This window comes from Dermatophagoides farinae, chromosome 8 (genome assembly GCF_024713945.1).
Source record: "Dermatophagoides farinae isolate YC_2012a chromosome 8, ASM2471394v1, whole genome shotgun sequence".
Lineage (NCBI taxonomy): Eukaryota > Metazoa > Arthropoda > Arachnida > Sarcoptiformes > Pyroglyphidae > Dermatophagoides > Dermatophagoides farinae.
The window spans coordinates 2015828-2038291 of NC_134684.1; the positions used below are offsets into that span (position 1 = coordinate 2015828).

The 22464-nt window shown below is 34.7% G+C and overlaps 7 protein-coding genes and 1 long non-coding RNA gene across 10 annotated transcripts; 4 read left to right on the top strand and 4 right to left on the bottom strand.

Annotated features, from left to right (window-relative positions):
* Positions 1-2917, bottom strand: LOC124496270 (ethylmalonyl-CoA decarboxylase). The gene is made up of 2 exons (XM_047059777.2): positions 985-2917; positions 1-923 (listed from the first exon to the last, which is right to left on the bottom strand). The coding sequence occupies exons 1-2, from the start codon at positions 1612-1614 to the stop codon at positions 279-281; spliced, it is 1275 nt and encodes a 424-aa protein (XP_046915733.1). The 5' UTR covers positions 1615-2917; the 3' UTR covers positions 1-278.
* A 668-nt stretch (positions 2918-3585) lies between these two features.
* Positions 3586-5026, bottom strand: kin17 (kin17 DNA and RNA binding protein). Its single transcript, XM_047059781.2, has one exon. It carries the CDS (start codon positions 4915-4917, stop codon positions 3649-3651), a length of 1269 nt encoding a protein of 422 aa, XP_046915737.2. The 5' UTR covers positions 4918-5026; the 3' UTR covers positions 3586-3648.
* Positions 5027-5056: 30 nt separating this feature from the next.
* On the top strand, positions 5057-6720 carry PheRS-m (Phenylalanyl-tRNA synthetase, mitochondrial). Its single transcript, XM_047059774.2, has 2 exons — positions 5057-5767; positions 5830-6720. Exons 1-2 carry the CDS (start codon positions 5156-5158, stop codon positions 6610-6612), a joined length of 1395 nt encoding a protein of 464 aa, XP_046915730.2. The 5' UTR covers positions 5057-5155; the 3' UTR covers positions 6613-6720.
* LOC124496261 (uncharacterized) lies at positions 6593-11335 on the bottom strand. The gene is made up of 6 exons (XM_047059767.2): positions 9746-11335; positions 9385-9696; positions 8953-9293; positions 8499-8784; positions 8124-8415; positions 6593-8051 (listed from the first exon to the last, which is right to left on the bottom strand). The coding sequence occupies exons 1-6, from the start codon at positions 10200-10202 to the stop codon at positions 6797-6799; spliced, it is 2943 nt and encodes a 980-aa protein (XP_046915723.2). The 5' UTR covers positions 10203-11335; the 3' UTR covers positions 6593-6796.
* Positions 11336-11570: 235 nt separating this feature from the next.
* On the top strand, positions 11571-13620 carry LOC124496269 (uncharacterized). Its single transcript, XM_047059775.2, has 6 exons — positions 11571-11882; positions 11934-12113; positions 12171-12880; positions 12942-13077; positions 13153-13319; positions 13386-13620. The coding sequence occupies exons 1-6, from the start codon at positions 11852-11854 to the stop codon at positions 13509-13511; spliced, it is 1350 nt and encodes a 449-aa protein (XP_046915731.2). The 5' UTR covers positions 11571-11851; the 3' UTR covers positions 13512-13620.
* An 88-nt stretch (positions 13621-13708) lies between these two features.
* On the top strand, positions 13709-15195 carry LOC124496272 (uncharacterized). 2 transcript variants are annotated; one of them, XM_047059780.2, is made up of 4 exons: positions 13709-13826; positions 13887-14643; positions 14698-14998; positions 15066-15195. In XM_047059780.2, the coding sequence occupies exons 2-4, from the start codon at positions 13963-13965 to the stop codon at positions 15179-15181; spliced, it is 1098 nt and encodes a 365-aa protein (XP_046915736.2). In that variant the 5' UTR covers positions 13709-13826; positions 13887-13962; the 3' UTR covers positions 15182-15195. The 2 variants fall into 2 exon arrangements, with proteins under 2 accessions (XP_046915736.2, XP_046915735.2); XM_047059779.2 differs by having other exon boundaries at positions 13718-14643.
* Positions 15191-16122, bottom strand: LOC124496275 (uncharacterized). Its single transcript, XR_012832386.1, has 2 exons — positions 15721-16122; positions 15191-15648 (listed from the first exon to the last, which is right to left on the bottom strand). It is a non-coding gene; the product is annotated as an uncharacterized LOC124496275 (long non-coding RNA).
* A 69-nt stretch (positions 16123-16191) lies between these two features.
* Positions 16192-22037, top strand: heph (polypyrimidine tract-binding protein 1 heph). Of its 2 annotated transcripts, none has more exons than XM_047059769.2 (10): positions 16192-16493; positions 17440-17511; positions 17573-18102; positions 18159-19146; positions 19743-19776; positions 19900-20090; positions 20310-20590; positions 20804-20866; positions 21087-21152; positions 21380-22037. In XM_047059769.2, the coding sequence occupies exons 2-8, from the start codon at positions 17503-17505 to the stop codon at positions 20853-20855; spliced, it is 2085 nt and encodes a 694-aa protein (XP_046915725.2). In that variant the 5' UTR covers positions 16192-16493; positions 17440-17502; the 3' UTR covers positions 20856-20866; positions 21087-21152; positions 21380-22037. The 2 variants fall into 2 exon arrangements, with proteins under 2 accessions (XP_046915725.2, XP_046915724.2); XM_047059768.2 differs by having other exon boundaries at positions 21090-21152.
* Positions 22038-22464: the final 427 nt, after the last annotated feature.

The following is a 22464-nucleotide window of genomic DNA, read 5'->3' on the forward strand; positions in this document are numbered from 1 at the left end:
TTTACTTTCGGATAATTTTTCTGTTTTTTTTAATGTGAATTCAATTTCAGTTTAAAAAATAAAACAACATAAAATATATCTTGTATAAATTGTCACAACATCCATCCATCAATCAATAATATATTGTGGATGAATGATTAGAAATAGAATTCAAATATGACAATATGAATCGATAATAATCTAGTTATTGACAAATAAATGGTAAATTGATTTCTCCGATTAATAGATTTCAAATACACATGAATGGATGAATAAATAAATGGATAATTTTTTTTTTATTATCCATTATGTTTAATATTGCTAGCTAATGCTTTCATATGTTCTTCACGGCCCCAAACTGAACAGAATATATTTGCTTCAATTTCCAATGCTTTATCGGTGGAAATATTACACAGGCTAGTGGCTGCAATTGATTTGATTGCTCGTGATGCAAATGAACTGATTGAACCAAATTCATTACGATACCATTGTTTGGTTGCTTCTAAAGCTTCCATACCACGTATACCAGGCTCAAGAACATGTTGTACGAGACCAATTTTGTTAGCCGTTTTTGCATCGATCAATTTGGCTGATAACATTAATTGTAGTGCTGTACAAGATCCGACTAAACGTATCAAACGAGTACCGCCACCAAAACCTGGTGTAACACCTAGCCGTGCATGAACAAATCCGATACGAGCATCATGAATAGCGACACGAAAATCACAAGCGGTTATTATTTCAGCTCCACCACCTAATGCTTTTCCTTCAATCAACGCTACCGAAACTATAGGGAGTCGTTCCAGTCGAGTCAAATTTGAATGCATTAATTGGGAAATGTAATAGGCACCACATTGATCGGATAAATTATTTTGACGTATAGTTTTAAGATCAGCTCCAGAACAGAAAAAATTATCTGCTCCATAAACTATGATAACTTGACCCTATTGATTGAAATAAACCTTATTATTATTAATATATAGTGAATTTCGTAATCAACCTTACCTTTTTCCAACGTTCTAATTGATCGAGCAGATCTGAAAATTGAGCCATCATGAAACCGGAAAATGCATTTTTACGCTGTGGACTATTAATGCATAATGTGGCGATTCCTGTCGAATCATCCATGTTCAATTCTAGACGACCATTACAATTTGGATCGCATTGCCGTAATTGTTCTCGGATATGTTCGATACTTAAATCAGGTAATCGTGTTAGCACATCATCTGGTATGTGGACATTGTCCAATGTAGACGAGTCATCATGCAATTGTGACGATTTATTATTATGGTGTCCATTTTTGTGTATGTGATTACTATTGTTAACCATATTGTTATTCACATTGGCCATATAATTTGATGATGATGATGATGAAGACGACATTTTACGACAAACACGATGATGAAGACCAATTATTGATGATTCAATGACAAATTGTGACCTATTTAACTGATGTAGACCATTCAACAATTTACGTGCTGGACGATGATGATGATGAGAATTTTGAGAAATATTATTATTGATGATGATGGACACAAGTTTGATTTGCAGATTCCTTCGTAAACACCAACCACAAACTGAATCGATTAGCTGTTTGGCTGGCAATCCGTATGATAATTTCCAATACAACTGCATGTCCAACTAAATACACTACCACTCATTGGCCATCAATACACACACACACACACACACACACACACATACATACAAAAACAAAACAAGCTATCGATATATAATGGGTAGTTGCAAATGCGTTTTGGTCATAATCTATCGAATTCACTTGACGCGTTATATGATGATCATAAGCACATATAATATACACGGTTATGGGTTATCTTTTTAATGGCAATTTAACATCATGGCCATCAAAGTAAATGTTATCAACAAAACAATTATCGACATTGATTCCAATTGGGTATTATAATCAAGATATACATAATTACAAGGCCATATGTGACACTTATAACAAAATGGATTAATCCAATGAACAAAATGGACACAGTTCAGTGTCAAGTTTGATGTGATCGGTCTTTTTTTTTTAATTGTATGTATTATACGATGAATTTCTAATTTTGTTTAGATTGAATTGATTCAATCTAATTCAATTCAGGAGCTCGTTAAACAAACGATGGCCACGACGAAATGTACAAAAAAAAACACCTAAGGCAAACAAAAAAATGAATTTTCAGTTATCATTAGCAATGAGCGATAACGACCGAATCTTCGAGGGCGCAACAAGGAGAGATATAGAATGAAACATTCGTTGATGACAATGACAAAAACACATAGGCAATAGCTACATGTGATACGTTATAACAGAAATAAACATATATAACTTGTATGTTTGAATGTTGAATGCTCAGTGAAAAAAAAAATCTAAAACAACCAATCTCTCTCTCTCTCTCTCTCTCTCTTCGTCTAGTTTTGATTAATAATAATAGTTGTTGATATTCGAAAATGAAAGAGAAAGTTCGAGTTCGAGTACACATACTTTTTTGTTATGAGTTAAGGATTTGTACATCGAATGATGATGATGATTGCACTGTAGCATGTCGAATCTAGTTCAAAACTTGCTTAATTCAGCTCTGTTCAAAAGATGTTGATGATCCATCCCTGATGATGATGATGATGATGATGATGGCCATTTTATGAACGATAACGGGCCAAAATGGTCGACACAAAATGTGTCGACGTTTCGTAGTGAACAAATTTCGATGGGAGAAAAGAATTTTTTTTGTTTGATGATAAATAAAAATAATCAAAAAAAAAAAAAAAAAAAGTCGAAAGAGAAAGGTCGATGTTGATCGGTCGTAATTATATTTACTCATTACTGTGTAGAGGTGCGCCGACTCTTTAATCCATCGTTATTCATTGGATTATAATTTATATATCCAAAATATCATTGTTTGTTATCCAAATTCATTCAAGTCGATTCGATCTAAATTGAAAAAAAAACAAATCAAAAAGAGAAAGAACGAATGAAATTGGTTGATAGATGCGGAAACATATTGATAAACAATATTGTTCACAAATGTCCAACAAACGAAATATCATTTGTATATTTGTATAGAACTTGGTACACGTCACATTGGATCTTGTAAATATATTTACAAGATCCAATGTGATATACGACCATTTTCTTGCATTCATTGACATTATCATTATCGGTAATCAGATTTTCTCACCTGTTTCAAGTTATTGTCTTTCTCTCTCTCTCCCTATCTCTATCTCTTTTCACACTATCTGATTTTGTCTTTATTTCCTTGTTAGTTATAATATGACCAATGAGCATCTAAATAATTTTCATTTTGATATATACACACTCTAATACAACAACTTTGTTTTTAATTTCGTTGCATATATGAAATATATTTGAAATCCGAAAAAACATGATTGTTTTGGAATGTTGTCGTTCTCTTCCTTTCTCTTTATGGAAAGACTTGCTTATTGACCATAATCATCATCGCGTAACATTGATTGTTGTTTTTTTTGGCCATATGTCGTAATTTTCGATGATGGCGTAAGTGGTCATCATTCGAATTAAACATTATCATATTTTTAGGGATGATGGAGATAAATCGAATAATAATTCTAAATAGATATATATATGTTATCTAATTTGGCATATTTTTATTTACAAAAAAACAAAAATTCATAATTTAATTCAAATCAATCATATTTAGAAATTTGGTCGAAATTACAATGAATTGGTTCGGAGGAACCCGATGATCGACTATCAATGGTAACTAAAATTTTTTCGTTTTGTTCATCCACCCGAACAATAGTGGCCAATTGTCCTCGATATAAGCCTTTGAGTATCATCACTTTGGAACCAGATTTACTCGGTACCACTGTCTCTAGATGACGTTCATCCACACGAATCAAATCTCCATTTGATAATAACTTTATGATGGCAGCATAACCTGGCGATTCTATCGATTCGATTCGAGCTTTTTTTTCGTAATATTCAGATCCTAGTTGTTTAGTCACAATTCTTACGATGATGCCCGGTTGCATCCAGGTTTCCGATTTGTATGATCCACTATTATTATTCGAACGATGTTGTGAAGCAGCTTTACGAGCTTTCCATCTTTCTTGTTCTTCGAGTATCTCTTCGAGAGCAGATTTCTTTGATTTGGATTTTGATTCCAATGAGCTTTTCTTTTCAGTATCGACTTTATTCTGTGTTTTACTGGAAATTGAATCCAATGGCTTGACGTTATTGAAAATTGTTGCTATTGGCTGACAATTTAAAGATTTTTTAACAGCCAAAGAAAACGTTATCTTTTGATCTGGATCTTCTTTTACTAATATTTGTTTGGATGATTGATTTGATTCTTGATCGGTATCATCGGTGTTTTGGCTATTACGCAATCGATATTCAATTTCCGAGCGTTTACCGCGTTCAATTTGTTCTTGTATTAATTGTGCCTGACGTTCATCGTCATCACGAAACATTTTTTCTTTTTTAGCTTTATTCTCGTTGCGAAGCAAAGTTTCTGGATCACGATCAATGTAGGTGATAAACCAGCCTTTCTCGTTGTTCTCTACATGACAAATTCCTTTTCGTCCCATCCATTTAACTAATCCAGTTAACGTACACCATCGAGTTGAATTCATATGCAAATGATCACGATCTTTAATGTATTCTTGATATACCTGATTGGCAAGCACTCGTTTTGTAGAATAACGACGTTTCAATAGATGTAGAAAATCTTTGAGGAAATCCGAAGAAAATTCATCCATATAACGATTCGGATTCTCTGAGAATAATAGCAATTGTCGTTGATGGGCCTCCGATGTAAGATGACATTTGAATCCGTTCGCATCACGGCATTGTTTTTGACACATTTGACAATAAAATTTCAATTTTTGTAATCCTTTTGCTTTAATACGTTTGCCAATTGCTTTGGCCGTTAATGGTTCGTGTTTTCCCATTTTTAATTTGATGTTATTCAAAAAATTTATCAAGAAAATTATTGAAAACAAGAAATTTAAAGTGATGCAATTTAACAAATATCAACAAGCAAAACAATAACAAATCAAATGTCCAGCCGAGTTTCAATCCATTCATAGAGTATATGACGGACAAATTTTTCACCATGCCGTGACCGGCAATCCAAGATTCTAAATACAGACTTTGTCGATATTAAAATAAATTATCATCATTATCGATATGAATCAATCTGTCGTTCAAATCATCAAAATTTTTAGCAATTCTAGTCAACCATTTCTGTATCGGTCAACAGCCTATTTATTTCGACAATCGATTCGTTACAAATTCAAGCGTTTTGGTGATCGGCCCGTTGGTGAATCATTAAAAATCTTGGATCGCGAATATCGAACAGATGAATGGACTAATATACCAAACAAGGTGATCGATCTGATTGAACGACCTGATCCATTGTACAAAACACTGGGCAATCCAATTTATTTGATAGCCGAATCATTACGTCAACATTATAATGATTTTGAATGTTTTCATTATCCTGATCCAGTTGTGACCACTTGGCAAAATTTCGATTCTATTCTCGTGCCTAGCAATCATGTATCGCGATCGAAAGCAGATACATTCTATGTTGATAGACAACACGTTCTTCGTTCTCATACTTCGGCTCACCAAAGTGAATGTTTCAAACATCTGAAAAATGTAGCAAATCAAGCATCATATGATCCGAAATTCATGATAATTGGCGATGTTTATCGACGAGATGAAGTGAATCGTACTCATCATGCTGCTTTTCATCAGGCAGAAATTGTTCAACTCTATTCCGAACAACATTGCCGGGTAAATTATCATTTGATATTCACGATTGATGGTATTTGATGATATGATAATCTAATTCATAGATGACAACCAGTTTATTTGATGAATCAAACAAAAATCGAACCAATTATTGTCAAGAACGACATAATTTGGATGCCATTCGAATTGTGGAAAATGAGCTGAAATCTCAAGTTGAATCTTATATACATCTATTGTTCGATTCTAAAGATGGTGATCCAATACAAATGCGTTGGATCCCTGCTTATTTTCCATTCACTCACCCAAGCTGGGAGCTTGAAATTCAACTACCTCGCAAAAATTTCACCGATGGTGATAATGAAGACCTAGATAATTCTGAATGGTTAGAAATGCTTGGTTGTGGTATAGTCGAACAAAGCATACTTGATCGTGATGGTCATTCAAATCGAATCGGTTGGGCCTTAGGATTCGGTCTTGAACGGTTAGCAATGCTATATTATTCCATACCAGATATTCGTCTATTCTGGACACGAGATACCGGTTTTTCTGTCCAATTTGACCGATTAAAGCCTTTCGAACGATATCAATATCAAACTATATCGACGTATCCACAGAAAATTTTTGACATTTCATTCTGGCTTCCATTAGAATGTGTTGAATGGTCAGCCAATGATGTTCATGCTATTATATTAGAAATAGGAGGCCATCTAGTCGAACAAGCACACCTAATGGATGAATGGATTAGACCGAAAGATGGCCGTAGATCCAATTGTTATCGGATTGTATATCGTAGCCATGAACGTGCCTTAACTAACGATGAAGTAAATCTCATACATCATCGAATCGAAGAAACATTGGTAAAAGAATTGAATGTCGAAATACGTTGATATATTCTTTATTTTTTTTTAAATTTTATTTTAATTAAAATAACACAATTCCTATTTCATTATATTATAAGAGTGATGAATACAATAAAAAAAATCATTACAATTACGAAATAAGTTGATATATATCGATAATCATCATCAATTGTTTTAATGCAATTAAAATGAACACAAATTATCTCATGAATCATTCTAATGGTGGTGCCGAAGGAGAAAGTAGGTTTCTATTTTTCGATGATGATACTATTGGTGTCATCATTGTGGTACTGATCATCATGTTATTATTATTGTCATTGTAATTATTACTGGGAATCACTTGATATGTATTGATTAAATGTATAGGCTGCAACATAATAGTAGCTGTTGTATGACGAATTGGACTGATCGATGATCGCTGTTCATCATTATTTGTACTACCCATGGGAATGATTGAATATAGGATATAATGTTTGTCTGCACCAACACCACGGAACGGTTTTTTGCTAGTTCCAATTATTTCATTATCATCCTGATTATTATTTTTGATATCGGTGTTTTCTTGATCATCTTCATTTTCAAATTGAGACAGTATTTCTTGCCCAACATTCATATTATTGTCGATATCATTGCCCAATTTTGGTTCTGGTTTCTGAAGATGCTCGCTCAATCCTGTCATAGGAGATAAAATGAGAATTCGATCGACTATTGGCTGTTGAATTGTTATTGGTGATGATGGAACCGCTCTCATGCCAAATGTACCAGATGAAGCTGATGCCATTTGGTGCGAATGAAGTGTTGATGTCATTCCATATGCCGAATGATTAGCTGTTGTAGTAGATGTTGCCATTGTCGGTGATGGGGGCTGATTAAAATTAGTCCAGAATTTCCAGAACATTCTTGATGCTCCATTAAGTATGGGCGTAATAATACTATTTGTTTGCGGTTGTTGATGGTTCACATTAGCTGATTGATCAACGGAATCAGAATTTTGGTTATCGGATATTGATTCAGCTTTGTTTGTCCGATCACGACCATATGAATGCCGTGGCAACAATTCGAATAAGGGTGGAGATTGTCCATTTTGGTCTTGACTTAGAAATGGTCCACCTGCACTAGCCATATCATAATCATAAGATACATGCATTGGCTGTAAAGAACTTGGATTTGAGATGGCAGTGGTCAAGTGTTGTTCGGCACCTGTTGGTCTTATCATATAAGCTGCATAAATAGAAGGACGGACAGAAGGATGTGTATTGATTATGTTTGGTGGCCACGTTGTACCGGTTCTAACCGGCATTTGTTTTTGTGATTCAGGCACATTTATTTCATTGTTTTTCATATTCGGAAAAAGTCCTTGCTGATGATTATCACCGTTGAGATTAATAGTGCAATTAGTGGCAAATAATTTCAAATGAACCGGTACTGTATTAGGTAATGTGATTCGTTGTCGACAATATGTCTTGCTATAGCGTCAAAATGAATGGTTCTGTTAAAGATTTTTGTTCATCATTCAATGTACAAATCTATGGACTTACATGACAAAATTACTGTCCAATAATTCGATACGATCGATATGCCATTCATTTAGACCATAGTAGATCCAGCCTCGATATTTTGTATAGGTGAGGGTTATTTCACTCACATTCGTCAATTTAGGATGTGCCACAATCAAACCTTGGATTCGTTCCGATTCTTTGAGTTGATCCACCTCTTGGGTTAAAGTAAACGTTTCGTTCATTCCATCTGCATTTATCAATTGCAATTCGATCTGACCCCAGGTTACACCTTGTTCTTTAGTGAATTGTATTTGCACCCTAAACTGATTTACTAGCGATTGACAAAAAATAGAGAAACAAAGTTAAGAAACGCTGGTATCAAATTTATGAGACAACATAATGAAAAATACAAACCACAGAATGGCTCCTTATCTCTGGTGATCAGATACATTTGACCACGACCTTGTGATAGATTGGCAAAATAGCCCATATTCGAACATCGACGGCCATCAGGTCCACAATAGAAACATAGTCCGCGGACATAATCCTCATAGCTAGTGCAGGAGAATGCTCGAAATGTACAATCCTGATGTACAGAATCGATGAAAAAGCGGAAAGCTCGGCGATGATTACATAAAAGATTCCATTGTCCATGATACAGTATGTTGGTTAAGGCTCCCAACGCCGTACTACAACCAACCTGGACACGACCAAAAAAAAAATTGATAAAAACACAACAACAACAAGAAGACAGACTATAATGATGATCTAAATTGCTAAAAAATTATTCTTCACTTCCAATTTTTTTTTTCATTCTTTCAACTGACTTTTTGTTTTGGTTTGGTTTGGTTTTTTTTATTTTTTTTACCTGGACCCTACCACCATTTGGGTAAAAGTCAACGGAACCCATTGGTTCATATACGCCCAGTCCACCGCGTATAAATCCATCTCCATTCGAATGTATGACATCGACGAATTTTGCATCACTTGGATCAAGCCGAACATTAACCGGATATCCTTCAAAAAGTGGCGAGGCAGGATCAAGACCAGTGATGCGACTTATATTCGTTATTTCTTGACCAGCGAATCCAGCAACGTGAGCACCAAGTGAGAATCCAATCAAATGAAATCGAGAAGGAGGAACATAGTACAGGCGTTCAATCTTTCGGATTAGTCGTGCAATTTGTTTGCCCACCAATTGAGTGTTTGCTATAAAATATAAAAGAGATAGAAAGAAAGAGAGAGATAAAGATAGAGAAAAGTTAAAATCCTCGATTTATTCTAAAAAGATAAAACTTACCGGCTGCTTGCACATAATTGGGCAATTTGGAGCCATTTTGCCAATCTACGTTGATGATATTGAAATCATCCAATTGAAGTAGTACTTCGGTCATTTTTTGTACCCATGGCCGTTTGCTTGATGAACCGAAGCCATGTATGATTATTTTCACACCATTTGTACTATTGAATGAACTATGAATCGGTATTGATTTACCAGTCGTCGATGAATCCTGATCATTATCATCATCATCATCATAATCCAACGGTTCGCCTTCTATTGGATTTTTTCGCGTATGAAGACTGAAAGTGGTTCCGATTGATTCAGGTGAAGCTAAATTATAACGATAATAAATTTGCTTGAATGACTACATCATACTTACCAGGTAGAGTGTTGAGATAATCAAAGGGTCCTTTGTGCCGGAAACAGCCAAAATGTTCATAACAAACTTGTTGCTGTTGTGTTTGGGATTGCTGAACATCATCTTCACCTCCCCCCTGTAAAGATGAAAGCTGTTCCCGTTTTGTTCGAATTAATCGCCTATGGCGATTCACATCATTCGAATCAGCTGAGGCAAATTTTTGATTTCGATGCCAATCAGTCAAAGAGGTTTTAATGGCTTTCCATATCTCATAATCGGTTGGCAATGATGATGAAGATGATGAGGAACAATCTAATGAATCATAATAATCTTCGGATAATGGATGAACGCCAAAATGAGTTGATCGCGTTGAACACTGTTGATGACGATCTTCGAATGATTGACAATTGGAAATATGGGCAATGAGTAAAAACAATAAGCCACATATGTTAAGATACATTTGTGTGGTATTGATCATTGTGGGCAAAACATTCGGACATCAATCCGGTGGCAATATTGAATGCACACTATGCATACGTACATTGCCTAACACTTGAATGGATCAAAGTCTGTTGGCTACCTGCAACACCACCACCACCATCACCAATCGAATTGTATGTCAATGGTGATTAGATTTGGTCAACCGAGTAGATTTTTGCAATTGGGCTCTTCACCAATCTAACCACTCACAGGCCAACAAACAGATGATGATCCTGGAAAAAAAACCGAAAAATTCGCACACTCGCTTCTGGCACAGTTCGGTCGATGGTCGTTTGTTTCAAAAAAGACGATGATGGCCATAGCCATTATGACGATTATGCCATTATGGTACCATGAACGAATGAACGAACAAATATACGAAAAAAAGATGATCATCGTCTTGATGGTTGTCGTTTGACATGATGGCTAATATTAGTTCACATTCGGTCCGTTGATCTATTTTTTGTTTGTTTGTTGTTTTTCTTGGTTTTTTTCTGATGGCTCATTAAGGACATCATGCAGTGCTATCATCATCATCAGAATGACACTAGTTCGTTCGGTAAGGCATTTATTCGATTTTCTTTTCTTGATCATCATCAACACACAGGTTGACGGCAATCTAACTTGTTATTCATCAAAAATGTCAGTGAGAAACCAGAACACCTGAACAGACACACTATTGACAGTTATTTTGTCGTATTCGACTAAAATATTTGCCTACACCTGTTTTATCTTTATCTCTCTTTCTCTTTCTTTCTCTCTATATGGTTGATACGATTTGATCATCGGCCATTGACCAACCATTCAAATATTTGTGTGATTTTTCAACTTTCTCTGGCCTCATTTTTTTTTTTTTTTTTTTTTTGATTTGTTCATCTAACCAGAGAAAACGAAAATGAATAGGTCATCAACAACGATCGATCTATGATAAATGAATTGAATATTCAAAAAGAATTGCGCAAGGTATAGAAATAATAAATATGATGATGATGATGATGATGATGATGATAAGGTAATGACGTTATTATGAAAAAGCGCGAATGAAAGATATGAAAAACCAGTGATTAACCTGCGGTTAAATTAATCAATTACATGTACATTTTCAAAATTGAATAAAAATAGCAGATGAAATCATGTTATAGCTTCAATGATGGATTCTTATCGACACTTTTTTTCTCAGAATACGATTTCAATCATCATATGATTAAAATTCAAACTGCTGTCGCAAACAAAATTAGAAAATGGAAAAATGTTTATGGAAAACACATGAACAATGACTGGTGGTCATTTTGATGATGATGATGATGATTATTACTATAATCACTATATATGCTTCTGTTGTTGATTCAAGAGCGATCGTCATCGATTACAAATTGGCAATGCCGTTAAACTATTCATTTTATTTTATTTCAATTATTATGTTCGTCTCTTGTCACAATATACAATTGATTTCTGTTTTTCCCTAAATCAAAAAGAAAAAAAAACAATTTTCCTTCAATTTGTGCATTGTCTTCATTTGTAATTCCAATTTGTAACTGAACTCTGACAGATTTTTTTTCTGTTCATTTAAATCTGGCAACTTCAAATTTTAGTCTTTTATTCATTTGATTTTATTCAGTTTGATCGATCACGGTTTTAATCATAAGAATGTCAAAAAATAACATGGCTATTTTATCAGGTTTGTTTTAATGTGGAGAATTTTTTTTTCTCATTATTATCTCGACATTAGAATCGGTTCCAAATGGTAAAATAATCGAACATCTTAATGCTGAACAAATGGATCGATTATTTATGGAAAAATTTGGATCAAGAATAAATTCAAATGGTGAGATTCGTTTGCCTGATCCATCGGTGGCTGGTGTGTATGAAGTACAAGTGTTAATGCCATCGAATGAATCCATTTTGTATTGTAAGTATGACAATTGATATTGCTAATTTATTATCAACAATAATCATGTATGTTTAGCTGTTGATTTGCGTCGTGGCCGCTTAGTTCGTGGAAAGCCACCATCCGAAGATTGTGATTGTCGTGTTCAGATATCAGCTTATGATTTATTGAGTATGTTGAATGGTCAACTAGATTTTGCTCAAGGATTTCTTCAAAGGAAATTACGTATCGCACACGGTAATCAGGCTTCGGCATTCAAATTCTTGCATTTACTCATTGATATTGCCTCATCAACATCTACTGAAGATAGTAGTAAAAATTTAAAATCTAATGAAAATGATAAGATTTCCATAGTGCCCACTGATGGTCTCAAATCGGATGTTATATTCACAATAATTCAACGACGTTTGAGTAGCGAGCCAGAATTGGTCAAACAAATGCCGTTCATTATAGAGATAAATTTAACCCAAAATGGTCGTCCAATAGCTACATGGACATTGGATACAAAAACAGAAGGAGGTCGAATTTATCGTTATCAATCAAAAAATGATGATTCAACCAATACCAACAACCGGATTAAGCCAGACGCTGCCATCACAATCGATGATAATGATCTTGTTGCCATAATGTTGGGTAATATGAATCCACAACGAGTGTTTATCTCTGGTCGAATGAAAATTAGGGGAAACATAATGCTGCTTCAAAGGTTAAATCAATTTTGGACAAAAATTCAGAACACCCGACGTGGTCCAGACTTTCCATTTGTCAAGAAATTGTTAACAGATAATGTGTGTATTTTTTTTTTAATTGAAACCTATTATGAATGGCTAGAATTAAGCAATTCTTTAGAAATTCGAGACAGGTCTTGGAAGTGAAATGGTATTTTTCGATTGGATCGCTCGATTGGTTCGGCCGCCTTTCCAATTGGCCGACTGTACTATACATTTGATCATCACCGCTAAAAGAGAAAAACAAATCGAATGGGGTAAGAATTGAAGCTAGTGTATACAGTGTAACTATTGTGAATTATCATCTCTTTCTTTGTCCTACATGACCATAGTTATATTGTATGATTCAAATAATCAATTATCATCGATCCAGCGACGACGAATAGTCGGTGTCGAGAACTATGGCAATCATAATGATCATTCTCGATCGATAACATTGGAAATGGATGATCAGGAATTTTGTCGTCTGGTTCATTCTTCGGATCAAAACTTGATGCAGGTATATACACTTGAAACGTACCAAAAAAAAATATGACCATAATGGAACTTTATAATACATTTACAGGCTATTGACAAACGTCTTGTCCATGTCACAGGCGACGATCGACTATTATCCGACGTGTCTAAGTTATTTGATCAAATAGCCGATAACGATCAGACCCCTGTAGTTAGTTTGAAGGCCAAACTTTAAAATCAACTAACAATTGTTTGATTACTTATATTGGGTTTTATTTTAGAAATTGTAAAGAGTTAAACTGGTGGTATCTGTATGTTCTTGGTAATAAAATGTCTTTGTAAAACTATTGTTCGAAACTTATTCCATACAACATGCTAGTATGTGTCATTGCTGTTAGTCTTTGGTCAAACACAATGGTCAAAGATGGCTAGGATCAATAGATTTTTTTTCTCTAGATTGATTTGTAGTGTCACACAATCACTTGACGCTCTGACGCTCTGTGTAATTTTGTTGTGAACGTAAAAAAGTGTTCAACTTGAAAAAATAATGGTAAGTTTCATCGAATGTTGTAATTTTATTGCAATTAAATTGGTTTTTCCAACTTTTAAGAATTCATCGATGCTATTGTTTGGTGATCTTATTGATCACAAGCTATAATGATCAAGCGAATGGACAAAAGGCTGCTATGACAATGGCCAACAATTTTTTCAATCGTACAACGTATCCATTGATCAATGGAATATCAAACTTATTCACATTTTATCAGGCATATCGACCATGTCAAACTGAATTCAATACGACCGGAACTTGCCTGGCTCGATCCGATTGTCTTGCTAGAAATGGTATGGCTGCCGGAGCCTGTGTAGCCGGCGTTACCGTTTGTTGCGATCTTAAATTTACATGTGGTGGCCGTACTGATAAAAATGAAACCATATTTGTCAATCAAATGTATCCAATGGCCGACAATATGACCAATACGTGTCAGATAACGATCGAAAAACAACCTAACGTTTGTCAATTACGTTTGGATTTTGATGAATTCACTTTGGCACAACCGGATGAAAATGGTCAATGTACCACAGATTCATTTATGATTCGAACTTCAGTTGGTGAACGTTTACCAATATTATGTGGAGAAAATCCTGGACAACATCTCTACATCGATGTTGGTAGTGGTTTTATCAATTCAAATCCAGTTGTATTGTCTGTCGTAACTAATGGCGCCATTGGAGGCGATCTAGAACGTAGATGGCGAATCAAAATCAATATGGTTCCATGTGATTCGTTGAATATGGCACCATCAGGTTGTTTGCAATACTTTAGATCGCCATCTGGAACGGTTCAAAGTTTTAATTATGGTTCATCGGTAAGTGTCTTTCGGTCTTGAACATCGAATACTATCTAATCGTCATGAATATAGATTGTTAATAAAGCCAGATATTTGTCCAATCTTCGTTATACGGCTTGCATCCGAACCGAAGAGAATTTTTGCGGAATCAAATGGCGAACTGAACAGCCGAATTCTTTTTCATGGGGATGGCCAATTAACCGTTCTGGTCAAATACGTGAAAATTCCACCGCGTTAACATTCGCTGGTGGCCACTGTAATAGTGATGATTATGTTGGCATCGATCAAGCCACTTATGAGGATAATAACCCATTTGCATTGGATGAAGATCGCTTTTGTGGTCTTGGATTAATGGATCATGGCCAAGTATTCTGTGAGTAGCAATAAACAGACATGTGATGGACATGATTCAAACAGTCCTTTTATCTTTCTTTTTTTAGCTCGTTCAAAGCCATTCCAGTTGAAAGTTCGATCAAACAATGATCATCGATTGAATGGCCAACAATCTCAACAGGGTTTTAGTTTGCATTTTACTCAATTACCTTGTGTGCTTTGAAAATGGTAACAAACAAGCATTGATTGTTTATTCTATCATTTTAAAAATTTTTATAATTCAATAAAAACACAACATTCATTTTTAACAACATACAAAGTTTATGGCATTATATATTGATAATTTTCCTTCATTTTTGCCTTTTTGTCTACGTTTGAGAAGGTAATAAACGTTTCAGATTCCAGCATACCACTATGAGGCCAACAGAATAATTTCGAATACAATCGAATGGAAAGCAATAGTATAGCTAATAATAATGTCATCAACATGCATGACAAGCCAATATCGAATCGAAGATGATCGAGCATTTCTTGTCGACATCGTTTTGTTGCTTTTAGGTTCGATTCAATAATGGACACTTGAATTTCGTCATCATCATTTTCATCGTCAGTGAATAGCATACCTTCGATAATGTGTATGCCATTTTCATTCGATGGCGATTGATTCTTGTTTTGCCAACAATCGGCCAACTTTCATTCGAAATTGAAAAGGTTTATTATTATAAAAAAAACAATCTAACTATTCTATTAAAAAAAACTTACCATCGTGTCATATTCACGCAATGCAATGGTAGGAATTTTGATCAATAACGCACCAAACAGAATAAACAAAGAATAGAATAAAAGTCTTACGATTAACGAACAGGTGGTCATCATGGTTTGAATGGGTCCTGGTTATAAAACGACTTTACAAATGTCGTATTATAACCAATTTCGGATCCATCATTTTCATCATCAATATTTGATGATTGATAATTTCGCTCTTGACCTTTGAGAGCAAACATTATTATTTTTACTTAGAACACCAACAACATATTATTAATCGATCCATAATCCATTCACAATGCATTGACAATATATATATTGTATACAATTCACATTTGAATTTGTTTCATTCGGTGCTTTGGATAAAGAAAGCATGATCTGAGTAGTAGTAGTGGTTCAGATAATACCAAGCGATGTACTTGTATGAATGTTAGATGAATCAACTCATGCGTAATTGTTGCCTGTTGTTGTTGGTGGTGGTGGTCATTATATCTGCAAATCATCAAACGCGTATGGTGTGTATTTCCATTGTAGCATTCGTGGATACATCACAATATATATATATATTTGACTTATTCTCTGTCCATAAATTATCGTTCAAAACTTTTTATTTATTTTTTTTTTATTGGTCATCAATATTTGTGAATCGATTAATCATAATATATCACACACACATCACCAGTGCCTTTGTGTGTTTGTTTTATTGATTATAATCAAAAATTTTGTCCCAAACACATTATGTGATCATAGTGAGCGCATTGTGGATAAAGGTATGTTTATTTTAGCTCAAATCTCGATTTGGGCGTTTGTATCTCTCTCTCTCTTCTATTGGTTTGGTTTTTTTTGTGTTGACCCCCTTTTTTGTTTTTGTTGAACCAAAACGATCACACACACACACATCTGCTATTTCGATCAATAGTTTTTTTTTGGTTATAAAATGGCAATTGAACCAATGATAAAATATGGCATTTGCTCGATTTAGTAGTTAATACTTAAAAAATGAGTATATATGTCCATATTTAGAATTGACCATAACTTGCCGCGTTGGCGCTATCTCATTCTCTCTTTTTTTTGACCATTAAATAATGTCGTGATGGACATTGTTATCGATTCAATCGATTGAAATAGATAATGAAAATGACCGTCTAGCAGCAAAATCAAGAGGGTATTTACACCTGAGCCAAATTGATCATCATCATCATTATGATTATGGTTTTTGTTGTTTGGCTGGCAGCACGCACACCTTGATTGAACTGCTTCCTTTTTGCTGCCTTATATGGCCAAATGTATATACATAAACACTTGTATATTATTACCTTTCCTTAAACCGACCAACAAATGGCTTTTTTGCTTTTGTTTGGTGTTGTTGTGTTTGTATGTGTGTGTGTGTGTAATAGAGTGTGTTAGCTCTCCACAGAGATTCGTTAGTGTTTATGAAAGAGATGGGCTGTATACAATCATCATTCAAGCTATGGCTTTGACTTATTGCACGATTTTCATTGTCAGCAAACAACGCCAGCACCAACCACCACCACCACAATAATCAAAACGACCATCGATCGATTTCTGTAAAAACCAACAACAGTGTTAGTCCATGTTTAGAATCGGCAGATATTCTTTTCTCTCTATATCGATCTCACATGTGACATTTATTGTGTTTCAATAGCTCTAGTGAAAATATTTATCTGAATTAGTTTCCATTTCACCTATGTTTAGATCCAGATCTGTTCAATACGACAATCGCAAGAAACTTGGATACCCCTGCAGAATTTGGCAATTATGACAAAGGTATTTAATGTATATATATTCTGTCAACATTCTTTTGACATAATGTGATTGTATTGTTTAGCGTGGAATTGATGATTTATCATTCAACAGTGGTAATGTAACTGTTGTACAATCATCGACGTCATCAACAACTACAGAAACAATGAATTCGACACCAGCGAATTCATCGGCCATTCCGGTAAAAGTGGAAGACCGTGATTCCAAATCTATCGAAAAAAGCCTTGATTACTTAAATGGTAATGGTAGTAATGGTTCGACAATTCATTTGGAATCATCATCTGGAGCAATGCATCAAAATCATCATAGTAATAATAAGAAATTTAAATCTTCCTTGGAATCATCAGCTGGTATTTTGCCAGCATCGGGCAAATCTCGTGTTGTTCATATTCGTAACATACCAGCTGAAACTTCCGCACAGGAATTGATAATTCTGGCATCACCGTTTGGTAAGGTTACCAATTATCTCTTCGTACGAAGTAAATGTCAGGCGTTCGTTGAGTTTGAGTCTCATTTTTCGGCTATGCAAATGGCTGCTTATTGGATTCAGACCACAATTGGCGGTATACCTACTCATGTTCAACCTACTATCAAGTAAGTCAAAATCTGAAAACATATGTAATTTACTCTCATTATTCTTCTCTTTCCAGAGGTCGACACGTACATGTTCAAGTATCAAACCATAAAGAATTAAGGACACATGAGCAAAACAATGGTGCTAATAATGGATTGCCTTCCTCATTCTCTAATGGAATGGCTGATAGCTATGCAGAATTGATGGCTGAGGCCATTGATCAACAGCAAGCCGACGTTAGTCTTACACCTTCGCCTGTAATCCGGGTGATCATCGAGAATCAAATCTATCCGATCACATTAGATGGTCTATATCAAGCATTTTCTCGTCTTGGTGGTAAAGTGCTCCGTATCTTGACGTTTCAGAAAAATCAACAATTACAAGCATTAGTACAATTTGGCGATCTAGCCACAGCCATCCAGGCAAAAACAAGCTATGATGGCCAATCTTGTTATCCAGGTTCTTCTGCCGGTTTCAACGTGATGCGCATCGAATATTCCATTCTACAGAATCTGATTGTCAAATGTAATAATGACAGATCTCGTGATTATACAGCGAGTACTACGAATGGTAATGGTATTTCTTTAATAAATGGACAATGTGCTGCCACAGCAATCAATGGCTCAACAGGTCAATCGGTCTCGACATCAAACAGCAATTCCGCCGTCACGAATCATCTCACAGATCCTACCGAAATGGCCGCAAGTCTATTTAATCTGACTGCTGGTGCTGCTGCTTTATCAGCCAACAATTTCAGTTCACTAACTCCTTTGGGTGGAGGGGGGCTTACGACCAATGGACATCACCGTCATCATGCCACCAATTCAGCGGCCAGTATTATTTTGAATCAGCAACAGAATGCCTATCTGGCCGGTCATCCTTACACATCATTGCAACAAGCCATATTGGCTAATTGTGGTGCACCATCATTGGCCGCCATCAATCCAACATCAACAGCTAATGCGGCTGCAGCAGCGGCCATGTTTGCCGCTGGTTTGCCTGCTGCTGCTGCAGCTAATTTGGTATTCACTTCCGTAATTCACGTTTCCGGCTTGAATCCAGAGGTATGATGCCACTTGCCATTTTTGTTAATTTATTAACCTATATAGCTTATTTTCCTCATATGATCGGCATGTAATGGATCTAATTTTTTCGTTCATTTTTGGCTAATATTGATTTTTTCGATTTTTTTTTGTTTTTGTTTCCATTTTTTCATCTTTCTATTATCTCTCTCTATCTTTGTGCCTTGATTGATTGATTGACTCACTGACTGACTGACTGATTGACTATCGACCAAATATATCTCTGATCTGAATATTTCTGATGCACACGACAACCACAATCGACACTCACAATCATCTTTAAAAATCCACTTTTCTTATCACTTATGTTTTCTTTATCAATTGTTGATTGTTGTGTTCTACCTTCATTCTTCAATCTTGGACGTCGGTTCATCATCATTCATTCGGATAAAATTGCTATTTCAACCGATACGGTTCCATGATGTGCGTGCGTGCGTGTGTTTTCACCATTTTCCTAAAATAACTATATCATACACAAATATGATTGGAACGCACACACTGAAATCATGTGCTCTAAATTTCTTATATTGAACTTATGCTATCCTCACCCCTGTGTGTCTTGATGTCAAATTATGCAGCACGTCACTCCCGATGCTTTATTTACTTTGTTCGGTAATGCTTATTTTGTTGTTTCTCTCTATTAAGTAATTTCCTATGAACAATTTCCTTTCCAATTTTTTATGGTGTTGCTAAATTCTTAATCCTTTAAATTTACGATCTAATCTTTTCTCGTAGGTGTTTATGGTGACGTGATACGAGTCAAAATCCTTTTCAACAAAAAAGATACAGCATTGATACAGATGGCCGAACCAAATCAGGCACAGAATGCCATTTCTTATCTGGATCGAACTCGTTTGTTTGGTAAGACCATCCATGTGATGAGCTCCAAACATCAAATGGTGCAGATGCCCAAGGAAGGACATCAGGTAATTTAACTAAACAATTTATTCATTCTACCTGAACATTCTACCTTGATTGACCGTTCTTGTCCTTGATTTCTTTGTCTGGACTTTGAATTAGGTCTAATCAAGGAAAATAAAATATTGATTGTTTCCAAGTTCGTGGCAAACTTGTTTGTTATGTTAGCTATTGAATATTTCACCCAATCAACAATTGCTAAATTCTCATCTATTTAACTTGACTAGGACTCTGGATTGACCAAAGATTACGCGAATTCACCTTTACATCGTTTCAAGCGCCCCGGATCGAAGAATTACAATAATATCTACCCACCTTCAGAGACATTGCACGTTTCTAATATCCCACCCACATGTTCGGAGGATGATCTTCGTAGATCATTTCAACAGGAAACGGGCAAGCAAATACAAAAATTTAAATTCTTTCCCAACGACCATCGAATGGCATTGATACAATTCGACAGTATTGAAGACGCCGTCCTCTCATTGATTAAAATGCACAACTTCAAGTAAGTAGAATCATTTTTTTTCTTTATCCTCCTCTTTAGTAGGCCCTAACCGAATACACTGTCAGATTTCGGTTAGGTTTGGACAATAAGAGGTAGAAAATATGAATAATTGCAGTATAAACAAACACGATGCTAGTTTATTTATGCATTGTTTAGTTATTTATCTGCTTTGATCCCACATATTCATTATGAATTTTTTCATTTTTTTTACAGAGTCGCCGAACATTCACATCTTCGAGTTTCATTTTCGAAATCACCTGTTTGAGCATAAACGAGGTATATTTTTTCATTTTCATGATTATTTTCTCTCCTAGAGACGTTGTTTGATCCATATGATTCAAACAAACGTAAGACAAGAGAGACAAATGAAAGCCACTATTTCTTCTGTTCTGGAATCATACAAACCGAATATTTGATCGTTTGTAAAGGATTTTGGGTGGAGAAATACATTACCTAAAACAATCATACTGATTCAATGTTTTTTTCTTTCAATTAGCAGGATTTCGCTTTCATTATTGAATTCGACTTGCTCAACTTTATTTAATGATCATGTTTTAAAAGTGTAAGTATATATTTAATTTAATTACTGCTTTTTTGGACAATGCCTCTTGCTCAAAGGCTGTTCGACTCAACCTATTTTTTGCATGTTGATACGAACCAATGCAAGAGGAAAGTAACCAAATTATGCACAAAGTCCTGATTTTCATCTCCACTGTAAACTTTTATGATGAAAATTTTCGTATTTTGTTGTAACATTGTTTTCTTTTCTTTTTTTTTTTTTTGTTTTAGATTCCAATTTCAACTTCTTTAAACCCATCAAATTATGTTCCAATTCAAACGAAATATGTTGCCTTGTTCTTGGTCCATCCATGAATCGATTCTTCAATTGTGAATTCACTATGAATCATTCCAACACATCAAATTCACATAAAACACAATCGTTGAGCTTGCAATTTGGTGCCTTAGCACAGATTTCTTTTATTATTATAATGAACAGACCAAAAAGCCAACCACAACGCAAATAATAAATGCCAGGAGTATTGTCCATTGGTTCATATTTTTTCATCATCATCTTCACATTCATTCATTCATTCATTTATTTGCCTATCATAAGATTATTTTTATTTTTTTATCATTGTATTGGAAAATCATCGCTTATTCATCATATTTTGCCTTGTTTTGACCAAAAAGATCGATCATTAATTAGCCAAAAAAAAACGTGGTCCAACCAAAATTGCTGAAATTAGTCTTCCTTTTATTTTTTTTCGCCGCTTTACCGTTTGATCGGGCCAATTCATCCGTCCATTTTTTAAAATTAAAAAATTAATCGTTACATTCCAATCAAATGAATATAATAAAATTAATATCTCACACACACACACATACACACACAATAACACACACGTTAATTGTATATGAATAAACGAATTTTTCTTTATCATTATCATTGAATGTCTAATCTTTGATTGAACTTCATCATTATAATTTTGAGCAATCATTTTTTTTTTTGCTTTCTTAAGCGAATTTCTAATATTGAATTTGACGGATACACAAATGAAATTATCAGTGATTCAATCATTCGAAATCAGCAAACTTATGTCCAAATCGTGGCCAATCAAAAAAAAATAGCTGACTATTTTTTAAAATAATTTTCTCATCCATGCCCATAACCATTGTGGTCATAATGTTGATCATCATTTACATTATTTGCTAATGTGTTGATTTTGATTCATTCTTAAAAGAGAAAAGATTCATTAGTTTCATCCTTGTACATCAACAAGTTATATCAACAGTAATGGGTTAAAGTTTATGAATCTTTTTTTTTCAAAAATGATTCAAGTTGACTTTAATTTTTTTTTGTTCGAAAATATTTT